Source organism: Lithohypha guttulata, assembly GCF_036872675.1.
Source record: "Lithohypha guttulata strain CCFEE 5908 chromosome Unknown scaffold_3, whole genome shotgun sequence".
Classification (NCBI taxonomy): Eukaryota; Fungi; Ascomycota; class Eurotiomycetes; order Chaetothyriales; family Trichomeriaceae; genus Lithohypha; species Lithohypha guttulata.
Window position 1 is genome coordinate 1505151 of NW_027042752.1, and position 19944 is coordinate 1525094.

At 49.3% G+C, this 19944-nt stretch overlaps 8 protein-coding genes across 8 annotated transcripts; 4 read left to right on the plus strand and 4 right to left on the minus strand.

Moving 5' to 3' along the window:
* Positions 1 to 419: 419 nt before the first annotated feature.
* Positions 420 to 3888, minus strand: LTR64_004331 (uncharacterized protein; the record flags this gene model as incomplete). Its single annotated transcript, XM_064898678.1, has 3 exons — positions 420 to 3484; positions 3621 to 3806; positions 3858 to 3888. The coding sequence occupies 3 exons, from the start codon at positions 3886 to 3888 to the stop codon at positions 420 to 422; spliced, it is 3282 nt and encodes a 1093-aa protein (XP_064754635.1).
* A 522-nt stretch (positions 3889 to 4410) lies between these two features.
* CKA2_2 (Casein kinase II subunit alpha') lies at positions 4411 to 5503 on the minus strand (the record flags this gene model as incomplete). Its single annotated transcript, XM_064898679.1, has 3 exons — positions 4411 to 4497; positions 4547 to 4966; positions 5015 to 5503. The coding sequence occupies 3 exons, from the start codon at positions 5501 to 5503 to the stop codon at positions 4411 to 4413; spliced, it is 996 nt and encodes a 331-aa protein (XP_064754636.1).
* Positions 5504 to 5926: 423 nt separating this feature from the next.
* RPP1 (RNA-binding RNA processing protein rpp1) lies at positions 5927 to 7009 on the plus strand (the record flags this gene model as incomplete). The annotated part of the gene is made up of 2 exons (XM_064898680.1): positions 5927 to 6336; positions 6400 to 7009. The coding sequence occupies 2 exons, from the start codon at positions 5927 to 5929 to the stop codon at positions 7007 to 7009; spliced, it is 1020 nt and encodes a 339-aa protein (XP_064754637.1).
* A 2351-nt stretch (positions 7010 to 9360) lies between these two features.
* Positions 9361 to 11402, plus strand: LTR64_004334 (uncharacterized protein; the record flags this gene model as incomplete). The annotated part of the gene is made up of 3 exons (XM_064898681.1): positions 9361 to 9672; positions 9724 to 11210; positions 11291 to 11402. The coding sequence occupies 3 exons, from the start codon at positions 9361 to 9363 to the stop codon at positions 11400 to 11402; spliced, it is 1911 nt and encodes a 636-aa protein (XP_064754638.1).
* A 724-nt stretch (positions 11403 to 12126) lies between these two features.
* LTR64_004335 (uncharacterized protein) lies at positions 12127 to 13287 on the minus strand (the record flags this gene model as incomplete). The annotated part of the gene is made up of 3 exons (XM_064898682.1): positions 12127 to 12416; positions 12467 to 12701; positions 12751 to 13287. The coding sequence occupies 3 exons, from the start codon at positions 13285 to 13287 to the stop codon at positions 12127 to 12129; spliced, it is 1062 nt and encodes a 353-aa protein (XP_064754639.1).
* A 1379-nt stretch (positions 13288 to 14666) lies between these two features.
* On the plus strand, positions 14667 to 16658 carry LTR64_004336 (uncharacterized protein; the record flags this gene model as incomplete). Its single annotated transcript, XM_064898683.1, has 1 exon — positions 14667 to 16658. One exon carries the CDS (start codon positions 14667 to 14669, stop codon positions 16656 to 16658), a length of 1992 nt encoding a protein of 663 aa, XP_064754640.1.
* A 212-nt stretch (positions 16659 to 16870) lies between these two features.
* Positions 16871 to 17644, minus strand: LTR64_004337 (uncharacterized protein; the record flags this gene model as incomplete). The annotated part of the gene is made up of 1 exon (XM_064898684.1): positions 16871 to 17644. One exon carries the CDS (start codon positions 17642 to 17644, stop codon positions 16871 to 16873), a length of 774 nt encoding a protein of 257 aa, XP_064754641.1.
* Positions 17645 to 18072: 428 nt separating this feature from the next.
* Positions 18073 to 19923, plus strand: LTR64_004338 (uncharacterized protein; the record flags this gene model as incomplete). Its single annotated transcript, XM_064898685.1, has 2 exons — positions 18073 to 18324; positions 18373 to 19923. The coding sequence occupies 2 exons, from the start codon at positions 18073 to 18075 to the stop codon at positions 19921 to 19923; spliced, it is 1803 nt and encodes a 600-aa protein (XP_064754642.1).
* Between the last annotated feature and the right edge of the window lie 21 nt (positions 19924 to 19944).

The following is a 19944-nucleotide window of genomic DNA, read 5'->3' on the forward strand; positions in this document are numbered from 1 at the left end:
GCCATGTGCTCGCACTATTCAAGCTCCAGGACGACCATCCAGTCGACTGCGCTGAGCGAGCTCCACGACACGTACAAAGCTCCCGCACGCGTCGCTGTCGTGTTTGGATTAAATTGGCTAGCACTCATCTACTATTCTCAACGATCAATCTAGTATCTTCGACGGAACTCGGGTATAGTCCGTATTCCGACCTCGGATTCTTTGTATGTCTGTTTACATTGGGATGTCGCTACTGCCACTGTATCCACATTGTGCGAAATGAAAACACAGACTGCAGAAGTGGTTTACAGCACGAATTGATTACGCATCACGAGAGAGGTCTCAACTCTGAGACGCGACGCAATCTATCTAAGGCCAGGCCAGACATGCACTTACAGTGAGAACACTGACTTAACGAAACCGCCTACACTTTTCACACTCTACCCCTCCAACTTCAACCTCTCCATATCCTTCAGTGCAGCCTCAAGCCTCATCAACTCTCCCTCCGCATCCTGCAACTTCTCCTTCTCCTTCTCCTGCGTATCATTGCTCGCCTTGTTCCATCCCGGTCCCGCCATGATCGCCTGGCTCTTTTTCTTTCTTGCGTCCGCACCCTCAAGCTTCTTGTTGATCTTCTCGACTTCGGTGTCGATGTTGATTCGTCCCGCTACTTTGAGATATACCGCGACATCGGCATTGATGGATTCCACGGCACAGCCAGGTGGGATAGAGGTAGATCCTGTTTGAGAAGCTTGCACGGAGATGGAGTTGCAGTATTTCCCGCCCAGGGACTTGAGGGACGTAGTCTCGCTGGAAAGGTTCTTGTTTGCTTTGGTGGATTTTGTTTCGATGATGAGGTCGCCAGGTTCTTTAAATTCGTATTGGGAAAGGATGGAGCGGATGCCTTTGGCGACGTCCATGATTAGTTCATATTGTTCGGCTTCGGCCGGGGCGCTGAGTTGGTCTTGGTAGAGGGGGTATTGGGCGATGATGAGGGCTTCGGTGTTATCACCTTGGCGGCGGGGGAGTTTTTGCCATAGGTGTTCTGTTAGGAAGGGCATGAGGGGGTGCATGAGGCGGAGACCTCCTTCGAGGGCTGTGTAGAGTGTTTGTTTGGCAGATTCTTGAGTTTTGGTGTCTGCGTCGTCTTGTAGTAGGAATTTGGAGTTTTCGATGAATGTGTCGCAAAGCTGGGTCAGCCAGTATTGGTAGAGCGTTCCTGCTGATATGGAGAAGTCACGGTTCTCGATAGCAGCGTTTACGTCTCTTGCGGCCTCGTTGAATCTGTGTAAGATCCATTTCTCAGCCAGAGATAGTGGCTTGCTGTCGAGTGGACTGGCAGCAGGCTGGAAGTCGTCACCTAACTTTCCAAGCACAAAGTTTGTGGCTTGGTAGATCTTGTTGCAGAATCGTCGCTTTGCCTCAATCTCGCGAATGTCGAAGGCAATATCGCCACCACCTGTTGTGTAGTTGACCAACGTAAATCTCAGAGCATCAGCGCCGCACTCCTCTATGCCTTTGGGAAATGCCTTCTTCTGATATGACTTAGCTTTTTCGATCTCAGCTTCGGGAAGGTTTCCTTGCAATAGCGTGTCGTTCAAGCCTTGTAGGGTGATACCACGAATGATATCTACTGGATCCACAACGTTGCCGAGTGATTTGGACATCTTCCTGCCTTCCGAATCTCGAACCAGAGAATGACAGTAGACCTCTGTGAACGGCACTTTGCCAGTCATCTTGAGTCCAAGCATCACCATTCGCGCCACCCAGAAGAAAAGGATGTCCCAACCAGTTTCCAGTATCGACGTCGGATATAGTTCTCGCATTTCTTGCGTCTCGCCAGGCCAGCCTAATATCGAAAAGGGCCAAAGACCGGAAGAAAACCACGTGTCCAGTACGTCTTCGTCCTGTCTCAGGGTGAACTTTTTGCCTGGGAATTTCGCTGCAGCCTTCTCTTGTGCCTCTTGCTCTGTCTCGCCACATACCCAGCTATCACCCACAGAGTCGTCCGGCGTTTCTCCTTCTACCTGCACGAGATAGGCTGGACAGCGATGGCCCCACCACAACTGACGAGACAGACACCAATCTGTAATGCCCTGCATCCACTGATTGAACCGCCTGGACTCACTCTCGGGACGGATCTTGATCTGACCACTTGTGACGGCATCCTCGGCTGCCTGACCAAGCTCTTTCATTCTCATCCACCATTGTGGTTTCAGTACGGGCTCCACGACATCGCCACTTCTGGAGCAGATGGGTATCGTCATCGGATTGTCCTCCTGCTTGACGTATAGGTTTAGCTTGGTTAGACCTTCGATCACACCATATCGAACATCGAATCGCTTGTGTCCAGCAAATGGGCCCCCATTCTCATTGACTAAACCATCATCAGTAAATATGTTGATAAATTCCAGGTTGTGTCGTTTGCCTTTTGCAAAGTCGTTCGCGTCGTGGGCGGGTGTAATCTTTACGGCACCAGTACCAAAGTCCTTTTCGACTTCTTCATCGGCAATGATAAGCACTTTTCGACCAGGAATGAAAGGATGTATGGCCAATTTGCCCACAAGATCCTTGTATCTCTCATCGGTGGGGTGCACAGCTACAGCGGTATCACCAAGCATGGTTTCCGGACGTGTTGTGGCAACCTCAATGAATTGGTAACCTTGGTAGTTGTTGTCCTTGGCTGCCTTGTCGGTCGCTGGATCTTTGCTGATAGGGTATTTGAAGTAGGTCAAGAGACCAAAGTCGATCAATTTGTCGTAGTTCGGGACCTTGAGCTTCTTCCGCCCTGTCAATTCTTGGTTGTCCACTTCCAGATTGGAAAGCGTAGTGCTCAGAGCCGAACTCCAGTTGACCAGACGGTTGTCCCTGTAGATTATACCCTCGTCGAACAGCTGCACGAAGGTCTTCTTGACAGCAGCAGCCCTTGTGTCATCCATGGTGAAAGCCTCTCTTGACCAATCCATCGAGCCACCCATTCTCTTCAGTTGTGAGGTAATATTGGCATGGTACTTGTCCTTCCACTTCCATATCAGCTTGAGAAGCTCTTCTCTACCCAGATCATGGCGGGTTTTCTTCTCTTCCTTGTAAAGTTTCTTCTCGACGACTGCTTGAGTTGCAATACCAGCATGGTCTGTACCTGGTACGTATAAAGTAGTCTTGCCGCGCATGCGAGCATGTCTGATCATAGTATCTTGTAACGAGTTCGTCAAAGCATGACCCATGTGTAATGAACCTGTCACATTTGGCGGTGGTATTGGTATCACGAACTTTCCCTCTGGTTTTATCTTCCCATCTTTTGTGAACTGCGGCTTGAAGTAGCCTCTGCTTTCCCACCATTCATATCGATCAGCTTCTATTTTCTGTGGTTCGTAGGCATCGACGTTAGAGGTCTTCTTGGGCTTCTCTTTCGGTTTCGCGGCGGCAGCAGGAGTGGCAGATTGTTGTTTGGCCTTCTTCTCGTTGAACTTAGCAAGCTTTTCGGCCTTCTTGCGTTCCTTCTCAACTACAGCGTAACATGTCAGAGTCAAACTCGATCAGGAATGGCAGCAAGAGCGCGCATAGCATGGATTGGTCTCTATGATTGAAGTACATAGCCCACACCCATCAATGGTTCGCTACATGGTAGTTGTCGGACGTACTTTCTTTGGCAGTCTTTTCCTTGCCAGATTCACCCACTACGGTCTGACCGTCGTTATTGCCCACCTTGTCCTTGCCGCCTTCATTCTGGCCCGTAGCATCTTTTTTGGCTACATCCTGCACAGCACTATTCAAGGAGTCGTCCACAGGTGGTGGTGGACCAGAAGGGCTGCCAGTAGGCGACGCAGCTAGAGGGAGTCAGTCGTGATTGAGAAAGTGTGCAAGCGCAATCATCTTACTGGGGTTGTGCGAAGCAGCATTCAAGGCCATCTTGTTAGTGTATAGTCTATGCTTTGGCAATGATCTTTTGAACACGCCTCGAAGTGGGTAGAGAGAACGAAGGAGGGGAGTCATGCATGAGATTTCGAGTCATGGTTTATTTGGTCTTGTGCTCGCGTGGATGCCCGCTCAACTTTGCTGTTGTTATCTAGTTAAACGAGGCTGAGATTTGGCCGCAAACACGAGGCTGCAGCTACTATTAATCATGCCCACGACCAGCTGAGAGTTTCATCCACTGTTCATTCAATCGTGAATCGCATTTACCTTCACATCGCTTCCTAAGACTCCACATCATGCTGACCTCCATCTATCTCTCCACGCCGTCCGTGTCTGACACGAGATCCTGTCATACGCCAAGTTTCACCATGAAGAAAGAAAAGCTTTTAGCAGCTCGTGTCGAGTTTGAGATTCATATCTTTCCGTTTCATGTGCATGATCTCTTCTTTTCACGAACTTCGCGGCAGTTGAAAGGTGGAGTTGAGTTTTTTTGGTTCGAGAATGTAGAAGGCTACTTCATCCAGCGTGGTTCTGTTGCGCAGCACTGTTCCTGACTGGGACGAAGTAAGGATGAGCCATGGCTTCCTGTGCGGTGAGTCGCTCCTGTGCCAGATTAGCTGTTGCGTCGAAAGCAAAGAAGAAGACGGCATACCTGATGGTCATATTTCAACAATTTGTCCAGAAAGTCAATGGCTTCCGCGCTGACAAACCGTTGATTATCGTTGTTGACAAAGCTTTGCCAGCTCTTTTTGGGAAACCTGCTAAGTATGTCGTCGTATTGCTGGTCAAGCTCGATGTCATATTTGTCGAGATATTCGAAGAGGTCGTCCGTGCCAAGTACTTTGGCAATCTTTACAAGCTGATCTGAGTTGCTGTTTCCATGGAAGAAGGGCTCTTTGCGGAAGATCATGGAAGCAAACATGGCCCCTAGTGACCACATGTCCAGTGAGTAGTCGTATTCCTGGTAGTCTACTAGCAGCTCTGGGCCTTTGAAATATCGCGATGCGACTCTCACGTTGTATTCAGTGCCGGCGTGGTAGAATTCTGCCAGACCCCAATCAATCAAGCGGAGCTGTTTGTATTAGCAAATGCTCTTTCACTTCATTAATGAATACTTTACCTTCCGCTTTTCATGGTCGATCATAACGTTATGAGGTTTGACATCTCTATGCATAATGCCCTTGCTGTGGCAGAAGTCGAGTGCTTTCAGCAACTCAAAGATGTAGTATCGCACATCGTAGTCCACAAAGCGAGGGTATAGCGTGCGGAAGTCTGTGTTGTTGACATTCTCGAATATCAGACTCGGTGTTTTTGACTGACTGTCTCTGACCACATCCAGCAACGCGACAATATTCGGACCACCTGACAAATTCTGCAAGATTTTGATCTCTCTCTTTATTTTCTTCTTTTTTACTGGCTTGAGTACTTTGATGACGCATTTCTGGTAGTTTGCGACATTAATTCCCTCGAAAACCTCACTGTATTTCCCACGACCAATCTTCTTCACAATTTCGTAGTTTTCCAATACACCCCAGGAGATCACAACACTGTCATAGTCCCAGTAGGAACGGGGCATCTGCGCGTTGACATCGGCGTAGACACGCGCCATAGCTGTGGAAGTGGGGCTGACTCATGAACTGGATTTTGGTTGATGCTGCCAATTCGAACAGGAGGGTCAGAGGAGTGATTGCTAAGAGATACAGACGAAAAGAGTGGCTGGTTTCATAACAAACCGCGAGACGTTCACAGTTTGTTCGGGCAAGCACATGCACGATCGCAAGCCTGTTGTGTCGTGCCTGCCACCGGTACGCAATCGCAATCTGTACGGCCGGCCCGAGGAGGCCTTGATGCCTGAACTAGCAAACTAGTGGATAAAGATTCCGAGTGAAGCATTTGTTCCTGCGCATTAGATCCAAGACTATTTATTGCGAGTCTTTCATACATCCAGCATCCTGGACTGGCCTTTTCAGAAGCTCACCTTGCCTGGCAGCCGGTAGCCTACAATGTTTCGGTCGCTCTTGCCATCACGATCATGCCTTTCTATGACTTGAACGTAGCTTATGCAGAGAATGACCCCAATCTTTCCAATGTCCTCGCTTTCCTTCTGGAATTAGGCTATACCACGGCTGCTCTAGCTGTTCATGTTCCTTCTAAACTTCCAGCACAACTTCCAGACATATCGACTACTCGTCTAGAGGCTCCTCCAGGTTTGACCGTGCTTACCCGCCTAACCTTGACCATCTCCGATACCTCTCAAAACCATCGCATCCAGAGTCTCGTGTCGACTTACGATCTACTGGCTCTTCGTCCCACAACCGACAAGGCTTTGCAGCTATGCTGCTCGTCCCTCGACTGCGACCTGGTCTCGCTTGACCTCACGTCGCGCCTTCCCTTTCCGATCAAATTCAAGACCGTCGCATCGGCACTACAGCGTGGTATCAGGTTCGAAATTTGTTACTCACCAGGTATTACTGGTAGCAACGATGCACGACGAAATTTAATTAGTGGCGCTGCGAGTCTGATTCGTGCCACTCGAGGTCGCGGCATAGTCTTGAGCAGTGAGGCACGCAATGCGCTCGGTATAAGAGGGCCGCATGACGTGGTCAACTTAGCAGTCGTGTGGGGTTTAAGCAATGAACGAGGGAAAGAGGCTGTGAGTGAAGAGTCCGGCAGGGTTGTCAGGTTGGCTCAGATGAAGAGACATAGCTTCCGTGGCGTGGTGGATATAGTCAACAACGGCACGCAAGACATTACTACTCAACCATCAGGTTTGACTGAAATGACTGAGAGAGGTGCTGCCGAAAAGAGTAGGATATCCTCAGAGGCAGTGGGCGAACTCAAGCACGTCACTGTGATTCCGGAAAATCCAGACAAGAACGAAAAATCGAAAAGGAAAGCCTCTCAGGCTTCGTTGGGCGAAGAAGGGCCTGACATGCATCCTGTCGAAGATGGAAAACCGCTGTCTAAACGAGCGATGAAGCGAGAAGCTAAGAAGGCGCGCCTCGATCGAGCCTCTGGCAACCACAGTAAGCAAGCTTTAGGGAAACAGGTTGAGAAAAGTAAGAACGGCTTTCCTATTCAACATGAAGCTCTAGCTACGAAGAAAAAGAGCTGAATTGGTCAGAAACACGATATCTACCTCCTTCTCTATCCACAACCTGCGCCTACGCAGATTTTGGCAATGCATCAGCAATCGGCACACTGGTCCTCCCTGCCAATATGAGTCCTTTCGTCGTGAAAGTTAGTCCAGCAAAGGCAGCCGGTGCTGAAACCGTCGAAACCTTAGCAGCACTCGTATCACTTGCACTTGCTACGGCACTGAGACTAGCACCGAGTGCACTCGCAACCGCGATGGGAAGCGAGGACAAACCAGGCTTGATATCGGCTGCCAGCGTGACGAACTTCCGCACAGTGCTCACTGTCTCTCCTGGAGCCGCGATCACTGCTGTAGAGATTGCACTGGGAGTGCTTGCAGACGAAAGAGTTGTTGACGCGACAGCTGCGGCAGTGCAAGGCGCTGTTACAGTAATCTATCCTTCAGTCAGCATTTCGCAGCTATGAAGTGGGAAATACCTGCAGTCATGACTGTCAGTGGCGTGACACTGGCTGCAGCAGCGGCAGCGACCTGGGTTGTCACCGTGACTGTTGAAACAGACGCTTCGGCTTCGCTTCTTCCATTCCCAAGACCCAGACTGTTACCATTCCCGTTGCCAGGGCCTTCTCTACCACTCTCGACCTCGTCTCTGTTCCGTTGTCGGTCGCCATTGTTACCGAACCCATTATTGTCGTCGCCCGATCTGTCTCTATCCGGTCTGTTGTCTCCTGGATGCGCAAGAACCTGCGCCAGGCAGGATGAAAGAAGGACGAATGTCGAGGTTCTGAAGAAATACATTTCGTTGTCAGTTTAGTGTCGAAAACAGAAGTATCACGATGGAAGTCGAAGACTTGAATGCGAGAACTAGCTCAGCAGATAATTGAAGGAGTGACATGTAAGGAAAGTCGTAAGGAATGTTACACACGTTGAAGCAGAATGTTATGAGAACAGATAAATTCACAGAGCAGAGTTCAAGGTCAAAAGTCATAACCTACATGGCAGACAGTGCTCAGAAGCTTCACTTTCTGCATTTGCCCTCACACATTCAACGTTACTATGCTGGATTGTGGCTGTTGCAAACTGTTCTAAACTGGTCCTCCTCAGACTGTGACAGTAGCAGATATGGACCATCGCGCGTCGTAGTTGCTAGATAGAGCAGAGGCTAATGACAGAAGGAAACGGCCTTGGTGGTGGGAGTGTATTCATGGCGTTTCGCGGACCATATTTGAGGCCAAACGCGTCTGAGGTTGCTGATGAAACAGGTCCGGTTTGGAGTCCGCAAGCGTCGGTCATTTCAGTATGAACGAGCATTCGGCCCAAGGACCTTCTTTGCGCAAATGACAAGAATTGAACTCAGCGCTAGAGTGTCTCTCATGCTTCTCAAACATACCTCACAATGAGGATGGAGTCAATGTGGTGTCACTGCTGTCTATCGGATCTACATGATCTTGGCTCGCTAGTGCGCGCCACGGCAGTCGCGGCTCGGTTCGCGTCGCGCCTGCTGTGTGTCGTACTCGAATAGAGATCACTGTATTCACGAGCTGTCACTCTCACGACCAGCTCTTGCCAATCCATTCATAAACTCGTCATGATGCAAATCACCATACTGACCTGTTTAATTCCTCCACTCAGTTCCGATCTTCGCTCAACAGACTTCTCTGGCTCCAAACCCATAGTTATCCCTCAAGTGAAGCCCCGAAAGAGTCGTTGACCTCTTCTTCCGTGTTGCGATGTTATCATCGTATACGCTGGCGCCCCTCCGTCAAGACCCAAGACAAAAGAGGTCATGCGTGTCTGCAGAGATCTTTTCGTGGTCTCTAGCACTATACTTACTTGGGGAGGATCGGCACAGTGCGTTGCGCTTCTGCAAGTCTTCACTGACTTTGTGCCAACGAACCACAAGCTAACTGGTCAAACAGCAGTATATCTCCACACACGATTGCCGAATCAGTCAAGACGATCTCATATCTTTCACGTCAAAGGTTTACAAAGTCCAATACCGCCTTCTGCCGATATCATGTTCTATTCACCGTTCATCTGCTTGCTGCTCTCGCTGATTGGCGAAGTCGGCGAAGACGCCATGCATCGTCCATCGCTGTTCGTCCTGGAAGCCCACATCCGTCCTCTTGCATTCTCTCCTGCTATACAAGCAACAAGATCACAGGTTGTTCCGCCTACCATATGTCCCCAGCATGCACGAGTTGCACGATGCATGCATGTTCTCTTTCAATTGTGGTCCTAGACTATCGCAAAAGGCGGGCAATGCAAGACCTTGTCGTCTCTCTTCTCTGCTCGCGGGCTACTCTGTGAACCTTGACAACTTTTTGCCCTCACCTTTGTGATCTGCTGCCTGTCCATCTGTAGCTCTCAGTATGGCCTGGACTTTCGAAAGGCTCGCAACCGAATTCCTAAGTAATGCTACACTGCAGGAAGCTTACGGTTATCGCATGCCTGGTGCTCCTCCTGATGCATACCACTACTTGCTTAATCGAACAGGATGCGAAGCTCTTCGGGGCACAGGAAGTGACTTGTACGACTGGCCAGATTCCGCAAACACTATCAATACCTGGGTTTTGCCATTCACCGGCTTGCTCCTGCAAGCGCCTTTTGACAGCAACGATGCTATGGGTACTTTTTGGGCAATCTCCAGATGGGTTGGCGGACCTATGGCTAGTCTGACATATGTGTGGAAGTGCCTGCTGTAACCGCAAACACCGCTAATCATCGTGGTACAGATCTTGTGGAACATGCGGTCTTCGGCCAATTGCGCAGCATTCCTTGACAAGGCCACTCGTCGTAACGATATCCCCAAAGCTGAGATCGGCAACGAAAAAGATGTCAAACAGCGCAGCGACTTCGCCAGTTATCGGGACGCATTCTTCCTTCTCAGTGTCATGAATCAGTTCACGATCAACCTGCATTTTAATGGCGCAGCAGCAGAGAAACTTTTAAAGGTGGCACTGTTCAGTCAACAGCTGCGCCTACCACTGAGTGCTGGTGGGAGCATCGAAGAAGTAAGGCAGGCACTCGCTAGAGATACAAGAGAAGCTAGAAAGAGAGGCACCGTTCAATGCTTCCTTGCTCAGTTGTGGTTCATTTTCGGCCTAGTCATCAGCATTCAGCAGTCTTTTGGCTTCCTTGGAGACAATGCTAATGCTCAAAATCTGGCACTAGGCTTAGCCATGATATGGTTCAGTGTTCTGATGCTTTCTACCGTTGTCGACCGCAACCCTGCTCTTCCAGAAGCTACCCAAAGACAGCTGAATATATTCCTTGGTCTGATCCGTGAAGCATTACTGAGGGACGCCGGACGACATCGAGACATTCACCAGGCTTTCAGTGCGCCAGCTCGAGTTACCTCTTTCAATTCGGTCGTCAGTGGTTCACCAATCAAGACTGCGACTTTCACAGAAGCTATACGTGCGAGGTCTTCACAAGACGATACTATTGTCGATAACGAGATCGTCAACTGGTTCGACAGTGACGAATGTGACACGGCCGACCTCCGTTGGATTGACTCCATCTCTTCCCTAGCTCTCGATGACGCGAAATTCTTCTATATGTTTGCTGGTCAAGGACGGCACCTCTGGCACTATGGTGTAGCATATCCGGTCATACGAGGACTAAAGAAAGATGGCATTCTCGACGCGCGCCGAGGTTGGTCATACGGAGCTGATGTCCGTCAGAAATTAATCGCGACCAAGCGGTGGGATGCAAAAGACCGGATTCACTCCTGGGATCTGAGAGAGTTCTGGCAGATTGTTGCCTCTTTCGTTTCAATCTGGATGTCACTTCTGGCAGCATTTACAATTGCCTACTTTACACCTACCGTCGGTCTCGGCTGTCGTGCTCTTGGTTATATGCAATTCGGAATCTTCTGTACCGGCCAGGGCATCATCGAGATGTTCATTTGGGCGATTACACCTCACCACAAGCATGATACGAAGTTCTATAAGCGTACCCGCTTTTATGGAAAATGGATTCTGCGTGTCTGTGAGCTCACTAATCTTGCCTGGCTGATGTACATAATTTTCGCTCAGGCCTTAGGCATCTATAATACTTGTCATTGCAAATGCTCAAACTACGGCATAGGCGGTGGCTATATTAACCTCAACAATGTCCTTACTCCACTACCTCAGCAGGCCAAACCGTACTGGCTAACAGGCACAATCATGGGATGCACCATGATGGTGCTCAGCTTCATCTTCATCGCATGGGAATGGTAAGCAAACACAAGCCAAACTGATTGAATACAGTCATACCACTGACTTGGAACAACATCTAAACTAACACATACAACAGGGTCACGCAGAGTCATATGAGCACCGAAGATTACGAACACGCGATGAAGGGTCTGCGAACGACTAGACGCTTCAAATCATGGACCAGATGGCTGGCACCGTTGCAGGCCTGATTATTATTTGTCAGGCTCGCGTACTCATGATTTGCAGGATTGGTGTCAACATCGTAATTGCCAACGACTAAAAGCTCCACTTGCTGCTGATTGAAATACCAGCAGCAGACTTCTGAACGTGACGCTGCATCAGCCGTTCATTCCAGATTCACCAACCATCATCACTACGCTATTAATCGAGACACTGGAGATCATTTCACCACACTGCACAATTGGAATATTTTGGTATCACCTCCTAGTGACGTTGAAAAAACATGGCTACCTCCTGCACATCGTTACTTGCCTCAAGAAGTTCAACCACAAAATCCGAAGATCAATGCTAGAATGGCAAGTGTGCAAACACTCCTTGACCTAGGTCTCAAGCACGGCTTCCTCCTCAGTCTTACAGATGAACAGATGGAGAAGCACATTGCTCGGTAAGTGGTGTCGCGCATACGTGTTACTTTACTAATTGTGTCGCAGGCAGAAGAGGAAACTTTAGGACTAAACGGATGGGGATGATGACGTTCGATTTACATTTTGGATTCAATGGGGTAGAGAAGTGTTACTGCTACAGACATGAGCGATTTTGTGACGCCGGTGGAGGTGTGGCTGACCACAGAAGTATATGGTAGTGCTTTCCATTGATTCAGTGCATGAATGGAAATCCAATAACTGCCAAAGACTCCCAAATCAGATCAGTCCAATGTTCCAAACACCTTTATAGATAGCACCATCGTTCACATCATAGCCTCGCCTTGATCCAATTCTCAATAAGTTGTGTCCCTTCAGCCTTCTCGCTATACCCAAGGAGTTTCAAGACGATAAAGTCCTCGTGACTCTTACCCGGTTCAACAACATACTCCGTCTGACGATGTGCCGCTTTAAGTGTCTGTGCAATCAACTCGATGGAATCAATGAGTACCTCACCGCCACCTCCCCAGATCAAGATGTCCTTGACCTTTTCATCGATGCCTTTGAACCAGGTGCTGTCTGCTTGGGAGGGTGTGTTGTAGTTGTCGATTTGACTTGAACCTGCGACACATTAGGGTCTAAGTGTGAATAGGGATGATATATGTGCTTACCAAGGAACAGCTTTGACCATCGTTCGAGCGAAGGCTCGCTGATGAAGTCGGACATCACATTCTGGCGGATACTGGGGTCGGTGTTGGCGAAGTTGACCCATGGAGAGATCAGTATAGCACTAGCGAGAGGCTCGCTGAGCTCAGGCTTGTTGATCACGGTAGGATGAGGATGTAGCATGTGCGAGATCAGGGCAAGTGCCAAGTTAGCTCCAGCAGAGTCGCCGGCGAGGATGATCTGGCTGTATCAGCACAATGGCCTTTCAATACTGTAGGTAAGCACTTACCTCGCCAGGCCTCTTCCCCTGCTTAGTCAACAACCAGTCCAACGACTCAGCCGCCTGCCTCAACTGCACAGGATACTGACCCATAGGCGCAAGTGTATATTCCACAATAGCGATTCCAACATCACCAACATCCCTCTGTATGTCGGCCAAAAACTGTAAATGACCAGGACTCATAGCGAGAACATATCCACCACCATGGAAGTACAGCATGGTCTTCTTAGCATTCTTGCTTCCAAGCCAGTGAATCTTCAGCCCGACATTGAGCACATCAGTATCGGGCTTCAAGCTCTTTGACTTCATAAATTCGAGATAAGCACCTTCGGTCGTCTTGTTGAGCCATTGTTCTTGAGCTGTACTGATTAGTGCTAAGTTTGTTCGAACGGCTGAGAATGCAATGTCTTTGAAGAGTGAATCTGGAAGGAGACCTCTGCTGAATGGACGGAGGATCAGTCTGGATAGTCCTGCGGCGATGACACGAGGTATCAATGTGAAGAACTTTAGCTTGTCCCAGAATGTTGCTTGTGGTGGTAGCGGCATGGTTTAGCTGCTGGTGTTATCAGATGTAGAAGACGTTCCAGGACCAGTCAAAATGCTAGATGTCAACCGTGTAGCTAGGCGAGCATGGTAGTGGTGGAAGGTGGGGTAGCTGCTTACCATGTCAGGAACGCTCGTTCCTTCCGCTTCGGCTACATTGCTACACGTGTTTTAAGTGGTTCGGAAAACTGACAGGAAGATGATCGCGGAAGTCCCTATGGTTCACCGAAGAACACCATGCTTGTAAAATGGTAATCGAGTACGAACCTTGGTATCTATAGCTGGATATATCTCACGAGTCGTACTTCTGGTGCAGCATTATTATTCTACTCGCTCTGCATTTCCCTCTGCGTGGATGGTGTGAAGAGTCGTGCTCTAACGCATCGGTGTCTGGGCTGGATTTGGTTCGCATTGAAACAATCACACCGTAAAGATCGGGCATTGATCCTTATATCAATGTCGCGGAATGAAAGGGCAATCGAGTTCAGAACCTCTATATTGAAGTCAATTCAGCCTCTGATAATTACATGATAGAAGCGACAAGCATGTCTGTACCTGACTTCGGGTCATGTCAGCAGCTTGAGGAGCGGTTTTAGATAGAGCGTCGCCCGAATATTAGGTTCGATAGACGTCATCGTCCCTCAGAGTAGCACCTGAACAGGCCTATGCTGCCCCCTAGACATTCGAAACGCGTACACTTAAGCATGGGAATAGTTACCAGCGAGTCGAGATTCAGATCTCCAGCTCCAATCTTCAGATAATGCTATCTCCAGTGATCTGTACGTATCTGCCAAAACATTTCTGCGACATGCATGCTTGACGTATCGGTACTCTGTTTGAGTGAGTGCATTTGGAGTCGGAAACATGAAGCTCGAGGCACTCGAAAAAGGAGCACGCAGGGTCTCCAGGACAGGCAGCTATTTCTTCGACGGTATACTGTCTTTGATGAGATGTCGAGTGTCGGAAACTCGCTCGTTTTACTGTTTGAATATAGCCACAGCTCACCTTATGAAAGCAGAGGGCGTAGAGAAGACTCAGCGGTTAGTGCCACAGGTCCCTTTCGCGCTAAGACTCTTCCTGAGCAAGATAGCACTCCGAACCACAGACAGAGGTGTCTGCCTGCGGTCTATTAGCTCTATCAACCATGAAATACAGTCTTGACAAGTCTGGCTCACCATCCACAACGTCTGATAGCTCGTCGTTATCCAAAAGAGTGCATGGTGGGACAATCCGCAGCCATGCCACTATGATCTATGTGATATAAACGTAGCAGTATCGTCACTATGCTGAGCTGATGTCCTTTCACTTTCTTGTTCTCTCTCTGCAATCTTGCTTTGCACCAAAGTCATCCAATTTGGACTGAGTAACCTTCCACACCCAACATGTCGTTTCGAACAAGCACAGACCTGAAATTCAAAGACGGCGACGTCGTTGTTCGCATTTCGGACAGACCGTCCGCCTGCTTTCTGCTTCACAGCCACATCCTAGGCGAAGCCTCGAAGTACTTCCGACCACTGCTTTCAGAGCAATGGCAGAAGCATGACAGTGTCCGGGTTGGTGAAGAGCCGCGCAAAGTGTACAACCTCGACATGTTCTTCGACACTGCACTATCAATGGGTATACTGAAGCACCAACAGACTCAGGTAGACACAGGATATGAGCTACCGGGTGGTAGCGAAGACGTCCTTCTGTCGGCACAAGTTGATCGAGATGCATGGACGCCCGAAGGAGATTCCACTTTCCTGAAGGAGGTTGTTTGTGATTGGAAGAATGCCACGAATACGACACAGATGCATGACGTGCTGGTGAGACACATGGGCATACAGGCGAGCACTTTTCCTTTACCAGCACGGAAGCAGTTTTGTGCCCATGAGGAGCAAGAGAGTTCTTCAGGCCGCTATGCGTTGCAAAAGGGTTGGCACAACGATGCTTCGACCAGCGATTCCTTGGTGTTTGAGGGAGTCGACGACACCTACATCCCATTCTTGCGTACATACGAGACGTTTCTGCCCGAGCTCTGCCACGGTCCACCAGGAGGTAGCAGCGTTTCAGGACATGAACAGGCTTTAGAGTATTGGGAAAAGATCTGGCAAGCATTTTTCCACATCATCTATGGCTTCGAGGTTCGATTTCGGCATCCAGGTAACATTGTAGCGAACGTCTGCTTTCTTACCACTCTATACCAGCTTGCAGACTATTGCATGTGCTCTGTTGTCCAGCATCAGGTAAAGCGTGTGATGTTGGACTTGCCAGGACTTTGGTCATTTGTGATGAAGGAGCCAGCATTCATGGCGTGCCTGGGTTCGAGACTCGAACAGCACGATATATTCGACGATGCAGTCAGGCACCTGTCTGCTCAGAGGTTGTTTCGAGCTCATTTTAGTCTAAATGGAGATTGGGCTGCATACTACTGCTCGCATGAGCTCTTTGCTCAGGAGGTGTTACCAGAGGTGAGAGTGGCACACCAAATCATGCGACACAGCTTCGAACAACGATTCCTGACGGTTGTGTATCTCCTGAAAACTAGGCGTCCTCAGTCGTCTGAAGAAGACCAAACGCATTATGATAGTGCCGTGGATGCGATCTCCACGATTCTGCTTGGGACCAATGCCCATCTGTCTGTGCCAGACGAGCAGACACCAAGTCTTTCCAGATGGAATCTAATCAAGTTTTTTGATCTGTGCAAGCTTGCTGCAGTTGCAGACAAGCAAATTCTGAGCGATGTCTTCAACCTCGATCCAGACTCGCCAATAATCCACTGCTTACATGGCATTTTGACAAAGGGGAGTGTTGGAAGGTTACTTTACGGCTTCACCAGGCCCGTGTCCGACAAACACTGCCGAGACTTCATGGAACTGGGTTATGACGATCTTGATATGGACCTTGGTCGGCATTTCTATTGGCCATGTGAAAACTTTGTACATTATACCAGATGGATAACGACTGAGTATAGCACCTTTGATGGATGCTGGAGGAACAGTTTGGACACGTTAGAACAAACGGAGGCACCCCTGATTCCAAGCCATCTTGTTGGACCTGCCACTCACGATGAGCTCATGATGCTAGGCTTGGATGGTTCAGAAGCAGTGTTCTTACCACAGACAGAACACGACTTCTCTCGAGAGGCAAAGAGGGTACGCACGCTTCGGAAAAAGGAGCGCCGCCGCCTTGGTGTGAAGGAGAGTGCTTCGAGTCTTGAGAGCTTCGGTATGAGCATGGAAGCACTGTTTACGGAAGAAGTTGCCGTGAGGAACGATAGTCCGAGTCGTACAGAAAGTTGGGCGGCTATGGGCCAAGCCGTGTTGAAGATGTGTATTGTCTGTACTTTTGTTTCACTGACGGATTATATGTTCCGGAAGATGGTGACGAGGTGATTGGGTGATGAGCTGAGAGGTTCCCAGATATGAGTCATGTTGGTTGCCATTGACAGGATAATTTGCCTCCATTGAGAGGAATGCAATTGTTTGCATATCAAAAAGGGACTATGCACAGTGTTCGTTCCTCGTGATAGATCTCGAATGTATAATAGCTCATACAGACATAATGCTTCGTCTCCAGCGCCGCAGCAGCATCGCAGATTGGGTGTTCAGGCAGGCTTCGAGCCCATGCAGAGGACATAAGAGAAATTCATCAGCTCTCCTTGATCGGGTCCGATAGGTTTCTCGGGTGAAAATTCTCCCGGCCACCTTTCAACCTTTTTCTTGTGTTCCCAGGCGACCTTGACATCGACATCATGGAAGCCGACTTGGGTCATAAGACTGGAAATCCATTTTGCATTGATACCATGGCGCTCGACACCACCCATCTTGTTCTGTGGATGGAAGCGCTTGGCTTCAGGTCCGAAGTCCTCAAAGTCTGTCAGAGCAATCATACCGCCGGGTTTCAGGCAGCCAAGCATGGTCTTCAGTACCGGCTCTAGTTCTGGAATGTGGTGAAGCACTAGGTGGGATGTGATCAGATCGAAGCGCTTGCGTGGTCCACTAGGGACGTTGCTGTCGGCTGGTGGTAGACTCGGATCGTCTGGATCTTCGAGTAGGACTGCAACTGGAGTGATGTTCTTCGTCTGGGATTTATCAATCTTGGTCTTCAGGACATCTATCATACCTTCAGCAGCGTCCACAGCGACAACCTCATGAACTGCAGGAGCGACCAGGAAACTCAGAAGGCCTGTTCCACAACCAATCTCGAGTACATCAAGATCCTTTGGATGTGACTGTAAGGCCGGCACGTATTTCTGGAGAGCTTTCCAAGCTTCAGAGCTCATCTGGTGGACGAAAGGATTAGAATCCCATGCTGCAGCTTCCTTGTTGAAGCGGTCGTTACCTCCCGCACTTGTCAGTGACGATGCTGCACTTGCCATCGTGCACGTCAAAGATTTCGAATGCGTGAAGTATATGTCCTTGATGGTCGGGAAGGTCTAAATTTCGGCCTTGTTCATGCTAGAGAACAGTATAGTTACACGATATCTTTCGGTCTCTCACGAGTAGAGATATTCTAGCTCATTGTAACATCATACAATTGTGTGTTCGCGGTCGGGGTATAGCGAAGTGCTTCGTGAAAGTGAACTTGAATGCATACTCGAGTAGTTGCAGCTCCCCGGACGTAACCTCCTCTTCCAGCTGGCAACCAGAACCTCGGTCTTTCTCATTTCCAACTGCATATTCTTACCCTTCTCCGCAGCTTGACAATCCTGTCCAAGATGAAATTACCAATACTTGCCACGATGTTGTCGCGTTTGAGTCAGGCAGACTGTGAATGTCTGCTTGACACGGTCGACCACCGTTGAAAATGTCAAATCCAATTGGAGCAACAGTAATAGCACAAGCTCTTCAGCAGCTGGATGTTAACATTATCTTTGGCCTCGTCGGCTTACCCGTCACAGATATCGCTGAGCAAGCAATCGATTTAGGAATACGCTTCATAGGCTTCCGAAACGAGCAAGCAGCGAGCTATGCTGCAACGGCATATGGCTTTCTCACGGGCAAACCTGGTGTCTGCCTGCTAGTAGGAGGACCAGGTGTGATCCATGGCATGGCTGGTGTATGAGCTCATCTACCTAGACCTAATATCAGCTAACAAGATGGCAAGATCGCAAACGCTTCTGCAAATGCTTGGCCAACACTCTTCGTGGGTGGATCGAGTGAGACCAGTTTGTGGACGAAGGGTGGCTTTCAAGAGATGGATGCGATCACTTTGCTGACGCCCCATACCAAAAGAGCTATCAGGCCACATACAAATACTGCTGATGCAATTACCTCCGCTATACACGATGCTTACAGGATTTGTTGGTATGGACGACCTGGCCCAACCTTTGTCGACCTGCCGACCGACTTCATCATGACTCCTGTCAAATCTACCAAAAGTATCTCAAGACCACCAGTATCTGCATTATCGAAACCTATAGCAAGTTTTGAAGTGGTTGCTGCAGCCACAAAACTGCTCAAATCCGCTACAGCACCTCTTGTGATTATTGGAAAGGGTGCAGCTTATGCTCAGGCCGAACAGCCTATTCGAGCCTTAATAAATGGTTCCCATCTGCCATTTCTACCGACACCCATGGGAAAAGGCGTGGTCCCAGATTCTCATCCTCTGAACACCTCATCTGCGCGCTCTGTAGCTCTACGCGAGGCAGACGTGGTTCTCTTACTTGGAGCACGCCTAAACTGGATCCTACACCATGCAGCCGCGCCGAAGTATAGGAAGGATGTCAAGATCATACAAGTCGATATTTCACCAGAAGAGCTAGGAAGGAGTAATAGTATTGGCGAACCAGCGCTGAGCATATTCGGCGACATTGGTCTAGTCGTGGAACAATTGACCACTAGTCTTGCTGGTTGGAAAGCTTTTCCCAGCTCTTCAATTCATGCCTCAACCTCAAACTCGACTTTCGCCCAGAAACTCTCCAACAGTGCTTCCAAGAACGAGACAGCAGCTCACAAACTGGCAAGCTCGCCCACCCAACCTGGTAAACCCCTAACCTTCGAAAGAGCATTCCACATCATCAAACAAACACTCCATTCCATCTCCGGCCCCGAGAACGGCGACGTAGTCTACATAGGCGAAGGCTCCCAAACCATGGACATCTCCCGCTCCATCTTCCCTCTCGATCACCCACGCCAAAAACTCGACGCCGGTACCTACGCAACCATGGGCGTTGGCCTCGCCTACTGCATCGCCGCCTGGTCGGCCTACAATCTCCCCCGCAAAACCAAGAAACTCGTCGCTCTCGAAGGAGACAGTGCTCTCGGCTTCGCAGCCATGGAGATCGAAACCATGCACCGCCACGAGATGGATGTTCTGGTCTTCTGTATGAACAATTCGGGAATCTACAGTGGCGACACGGCTGATAAAGCCGGTTGGGAAGCGAAGCAGCAGCGTTTACTCAATGGGAGTGGGTCGTCGAAATCGCGTGATAGATTGAAGAGTTCGAGTCTGATGCATGAAGCGAGGTATGAACAGCTTGCGACAATGGTGGGAGGGAGAGGTATCTTTGTGAGGACGGAGCAGGAGCTTGAGAGTGCGACTAGGGAAGGGTATGCTGAGGGAAGAGTAACGGTGGTGAATGTGATTATTGAGCCCGGAAATGACAAAAACATGAGTTTTGCTTGGATGGACACGAAGGCGAAATCTAAGATGTGATAGGATATCTTCATAATATCG